Consider the following 6082-nt stretch of genomic DNA (forward strand, 5'->3'; position numbering starts at 1 on the left):
CCATCTGCCTCAGAGAAGTTTGAATAAATTAATATTATAGAATAATCGTCTTGATGCTGCGAACCAGGACCGAAAGAGTTTTTCAGTCTAATAAATTATACACATTGTTCTTATTCCTCCATTGATTGCTAGTACGGGAAGCCCGAGTGATTTGAATTATCAATTACACTTTGATGCTAAATGCTGCAACTTGTTTCGTGTCAGAGTCACCGTCAACCAAATGATCAGGGAGCATTTCTCTTATCCAAACAAATATCTGAAGGAACTTTAATTTCTTCCTTTATCTTTTCTATCCATTTATTACCTATAATTAATTTATATATATTTCTCTACGCTTCTAGATTATACAATGCACTAGTCCACTATCATTGTGAACCACTATAAATAAGAGGATATGAAAGCTTGAAGCCACCAAGGAGAACAAAGCCTTAATTAATTAGAAACACACTCATCCTTTTCAATTCCTTGCTCTTATATTCCTTTGATTACGAGCTAAGCTAAGGGAACTTGAAGTAATGGATAGAGTAAAGGATTTGGCATCAAAGAAGGCTGCAGTTATATTTACCAAGAGTTCATGTTACATGTGCCACAGCATCACGCAACTGTTTTATGAGCTTGGAGCAAGCCCTGCGGTGCATGAGCTTGACAAGGATGCTTATGGTAGGGAAATGGAGTGGGCTTTAAGGAGTATGGGTTGTAACCCTTCAGTGCCAGCAGTGTTCATAGGTGGAAAATTTATAGGGTCATCAAAGGATGTTATATCCCTCCATGTTGATGGCTCTCTCAAACAAATGCTCATGGCTGCAAAGGCCATATGGTTTTAGTCACAACATGAACTTGAATAATAAGAAGCTATTGCTCCGTAGCTGTAAAATGAAGGAGCTCAAACAATGTTCTAAGTGAGGGACACCCCTTCTTTTTCTTGAGTGTCCTCTTTAGCTTGTATGAAAGAGGAAGTATGTGTAAAAAGTAGTCTTGCTTTTTTGGTATTTTATCAAAGGCTGGCTTATACTATATAGCTAATGCCTACCATGTTATGAAACTTTATCATACGGGAGAGAATTAACTGCTCTTCTCTCTAGTTAATGCATCCACTTTCAACTTTCTCGGTCTCCGATTTATTTTTGAATTTCGAAATATATACGTGGAAGAAAACATGTTTTAGTTACACTTGATCAATCCATCACACCATAGCATATTGAAGGATAAGCTCCGATGAAAAACTCACCCACTTATCCAACAAGTTTTCACTAACGTAGAACAAGCAACACCGTAATATTTGAAGGTGAATAGCCAAACTCAAACAACACTTTTGACGTAGTAGGTTGGTTTAAAAATACAGCTTAATTTAAAGGCCCAGTTTATATTATTCACCATATACTTGGCTTCCAGTTACTGCATAATTGCAACCTAAACCATGATTAGCTACCAAATCGACTGTATTTTTTTCTGTACATTTTATCAAACGGACGTTTCGAAAGAAGCATACTAAGTAAAAGGTATTTTGGAACTCATACTTCTAAATAAAAACGCGTAGACAAAAATAGTCTTGCAATTTTTTTTTACTGTAAATTCAACCTCGTATAATAAATTATGTAAGTCCACCACAACAGGCCCAACACCCCAGTGATATATATTTATATTTTGCACGTGTAGAACATCTGATCGACAAAAAACAAGACTTGTCTTGATTATTTCAATTTGAAATAGTTATAAGAATTATTTCTTCAACCTTCGTGTTATTCCTTTTTTCAATCTAAAGAAAAGCACATATTAAGCCTTACAAAAAAGATAAAAGGAACAAATTAATGAAAAAGTAAGATGCATTTATGATTCAAAATTTGCAACTTAACCACTTAAGTTATATCTCAAGAGAACCTATATATTATTCATTTTCATGTATACTAATTATATTGTTAATTCACTTGGAAACCTGTTTATAATAATATTTGACTTTTTTTAACAGTATGATTATTATTAGATGAAATTGCAACCCTATTAATACGAGAGTAAGAAAAGGTTGAAGCACTTTTTGTTAAGAGATAATGTGATTCACTACATAAATTCTCGTTAAGGTTGGTGACTTAAGATAAAAGTCATCTCTTCCTGTTTCATGTTCTCTTTTACACATCCTTTTAATTAAAAATGGGACAGAGTTAAAAAGTAACAGTCTTTCTCCAATTTATTAATCTTTTTACTAGATGACTCATTTTTAAGAAATGAGCGAGATTTAGATTGAGCGGTTAATCCTAACCTTAAAAGCAGGTATGCTAAGATGGGAGGGCCAAGTTGATAAGTCTAGGTCCTACCCTCAACAACTGAAAAAAAAAATACAAGAATTTTAGTTATTTTCAGAAGAAATTGTCTTTTAATTTATATACTTGTATAGATCAAAGTTTATTTATTTTCAGTTACCACTCTTTAAGACATCAGTGTGTCTTCTTTCACCTAAACTTTTATATACCAAAAAAAAAAAAAAACTCCCCCACTTGCAGTAAAGGAATAATCCCCCTCGTCACATGACAGCCAACATACAGAAATAAAATCACTATTATTCCAACTTTTAAGTGTTTATAAGGGATAACTAGGTATATATTTCTAACCATTCAATTTGAGTACCTGGTGCAAGAGATTATCTCATCTCATCGATGCATAACATAAGGTGTAGCAATATATATTTGAACTTCGTAGTCAGGACGTGCATGGCGCCTTGCTAAGCTTGAGATAAAAAGATAATGCTAGCACTTTTATTTATGCGTCAATTATTCCTCCATATCCATATATATAACATGATGATTTTCTTTGATAGGTACTGTTTTCTAAAATAACTTATCTGCATGAGCACTTCGTGCAGTCAACCATGCACAATAATTAATATTAATCCTTAAGCTACAAATTTATATAATATGTTACATATTAATTACATAGCTAACCTATATAAAATAAAACTAATAAACTATCATGTCTATGCTAGACAATGTTTTCTGCAGGTATATATATACCCGATGGACTCTTGATGCTGTATGCGGTTAAATTGGTAGACACATGGAATGATGAAATTCTTCTTTTGTTCGATCGCCTGCTAAAGGAAGAGAATTCATTCATTCTCTCTTCTCATGAAAGGGAAAGGGTTATTCACTCTAACCGTACACGTGTATGTTCATCCATGTGCTTCCCTGCACATATGAGAGCATTACGCAATGTTGCATCTTTCTATGAGTCCCCGCAATTGATGGACACAAGAGTCCCACTAAGGCCATCTCAGTCCCCATCTTTCTGGTTCTGCGTAAGGATTCAAAGCGGTTGATAATGAGAATCTTCAATCTGGTATAAATTGACCAGCACCCCAGTATTTACACTTTTGTTGCCTTTTGCGTTTTCAGAGAATTTTATTATTATTTTCATAAAGTATGCACTAGTTGTTTTAACTGAATGTTAAGTGATAAAAGGTAAACAAAAGAATAAAGTCGAAGTAACATAAATGATATTTAATGTTGTATTAGATGAGGGAGAAAAAATTTAAGAACTAGAAAAACAGATGGAGAGCCCTGATGACAGGTAAAAAGTGTTGGGGAAAACCAAACACAAGAACACAATTATCAAAAGTGAGCAGCGGAAACAATTCCGCAAACTAGAACCTGTAAGTAGCAACAACAATAACAAATGGCAGCAACAAACACAAGGACACAGAGAATTATTTACGTGGGAAAACCCTTTTAATGTGAGAAGTGAAAACCCACGGGCTCAAGCCAGTCAATCAAGCTCCACTATAATCAAATGAGGCTACAAAAGAGTCTCAAAATACTGCACAAATTCGTGCAAACAACCAGCTAATACAACCAAGCAATAAAGCCTAACCAAAGAGAGAAAATCTCACAATGTTCATACACGATTTCTCTCAGCCAAAACCTCCAATCAACGATCCCAGCGGTCAGAATGAAGAAATATATGTCTGGGAACTACTGTCAAAGTTTCAGCTCAATCCAACGGTTAACTAAGGAGAAATAACAATTTCTCAGCAGCTGGTCTGTGCAGAGTCACCAAAAACAGGGCTTCTGTGCGAAGACAATATCTCCAACTTCAGACCTCCAATCAACCATCCGAACGGTTAGAACGAAGAGCACCGTGTTATAAACCTGCTGTAAAATTTTTAGCCCAATCCAACGGTGAACGAATCGGATATCAAAAAAATAGAGTAACTGGTCTGAAACTTCTTTTCTTCCCTCACTTCCCTTCTCTCTTTTTGATGCCTCTCACCGAAAATACTCACACTAGACTGCGAAAATGGACTTCCCTCACCCAATCCACTGACTTCTCACTCCCTTCAATTAAGTGTAGAAAATGAGCTTGAAAATTTAGACTTTTTTGACACATAGTTAGGAGTCCAACCCAACAAAAAGGCCCACAAAATCTATAGGTAAACATTAACAACAATTTACAGGTCCATGGTTTATCTTTAAATATTATTTGAGGTTGTCAAGGTTATTCCTCTTAAGTGAATAAATGAGTTTTTTTATTTATACAAAAATAATACAAGTTTCAATACAATGTGTTAACTTCGTTAATCCATGTAAAATGAAGTTATATATTTATTCTATGAAAGCAACTTCATATTATTTGTAGTAAAATAAGATGTGTTATAGAGTATTAATTTATTGTGAGTTTTATTTAATAATTTTTTGATATAAAACATTCTTACTATTAATATAATTATAAAAAAATATTAATAAAAATTATTTAAAAAAGAGTAATAATATATACGTACAAGTGATAATAAACACAGCTATATTTGATATATGCAACAAGTTCACCTAATAAGAAAAGGCCACTAATGATTAATGGTGGTGTACGGCTGACTGAAATGAATTGCATTAACTTCGTCACTGGAAGATATTATTTTCATCTGTCTGTGTTGAGGAAAGTCTTTACATTATATGGTTATGGTGTCGTAGCCTGTCTACTAAGGCATATGCACGTAAATATTGTCTTCCAACTTGTTCAGTACACGACAGTCACATTCCATGTAGTTGGGCATCTAAAAAGCACCCCTTTTGAAAGTGCTTTGTTCAAATTAAGAAAGCAGTCCCTAAGCTGTCCCTATAAATAGTCTAGCATACCACCACCAAATAACCTCAAGCCTCATAGTTTTCTATTTCCAATATCTCCTCCTTAGACATCCAATCCAATACAGCCATTAGATCGAATTCAGTTTGGATTCGGTCTGATGGTTTTGGAGCTCTAATAAGTCTAAGGTAATCAATCTAAGGGCATATATACATCACTCCAAATTTTACATATTTTTTTTAGTTTCGTGCTTTTTGTCTCTAGAACAAAATTTTCTACGCTTATTTAGAAGTATTTGATCAGTTATCAAGATGGACAAGGTGATGAGGTTGGCCTCAGAAAAGGGTGTGGTGGTTTTCACCAAGAGCTCTTGTTGCCTTTGCTATGCAGTCAACATTCTATTCCAAGAACTTGGAGTGACCCCTGTGGTTCATGAGATTGACAAAGACCTTGAAGGCAAGGAAATGGAGAAAGCTCTAACTAGGTTGGGTTGTAACCCACCAGTCCCCGCAGTATTCATAGGAGGAAAGTTGGTGGGGTCCACCAATGAAGTCATGTCCCTCCACCTCAGTGGTTCATTGACTCCACTTCTGAAACCATATCGAGCTTTATCTTAAAGAGATGCAAACATGTTCCTCCTACATTATTGGAAAAATAAACAGCTGGCTTGAATGAATAGTGTAGTAATTAAACATAATATTGCATAGTCTATGCAATGATGTATGAAGTAGTTTCTAGCATTTGATTAGCTATATATAATGTACAATATTCTAAATGAAGTTTTATTTATATATATTTCTATTGGTATACGTCTAAAGTAAATTTATATAATATTCTATCGACAGTCTACTATAGCTTACTGTCATTTCAACGAGCATTTATATTTTTACATTTATTTTATTTATATTTATTTTTTTATTTTTCTTTCTTTTCTATTTCATCATATATTACATCTTTTACTTTTACTAATCTCTCTTTATCTACCTATTCCACATTCCAATATGAGAAATATACTCAG

General features: G+C 34.1%; 2 protein-coding genes across 2 annotated transcripts; both read left to right on the forward strand.

Annotated features, from left to right (window-relative positions):
* The first annotated feature begins 427 nt into the window (after window positions 1–427).
* LOC113873381 (glutaredoxin-C11) lies at window positions 428–1022 on the forward strand. Its single transcript, XM_027511478.1, has one exon. The coding sequence runs from the start codon at window positions 516–518 to the stop codon at window positions 822–824; it is 309 nt and encodes a 102-aa protein (XP_027367279.1). The 5' UTR covers window positions 428–515; the 3' UTR covers window positions 825–1022.
* Window positions 1023–5144: 4122 nt separating this feature from the next.
* Window positions 5145–5784, forward strand: LOC113873040 (monothiol glutaredoxin-S11). The gene is made up of 2 exons (XM_027510997.1): window positions 5145–5252; window positions 5357–5784. The coding sequence occupies exon 2, from the start codon at window positions 5376–5378 to the stop codon at window positions 5679–5681; it is 306 nt and encodes a 101-aa protein (XP_027366798.1). The 5' UTR covers window positions 5145–5252; window positions 5357–5375; the 3' UTR covers window positions 5682–5784.
* Window positions 5785–6082: the final 298 nt, after the last annotated feature.

Source organism: Abrus precatorius, unplaced genomic scaffold (genome assembly GCF_003935025.1).
Source record: "Abrus precatorius isolate BTA unplaced genomic scaffold, Abrus_2018 Scaffold7, whole genome shotgun sequence".
Classification (NCBI taxonomy): Eukaryota; Viridiplantae; Streptophyta; class Magnoliopsida; order Fabales; family Fabaceae; genus Abrus; species Abrus precatorius.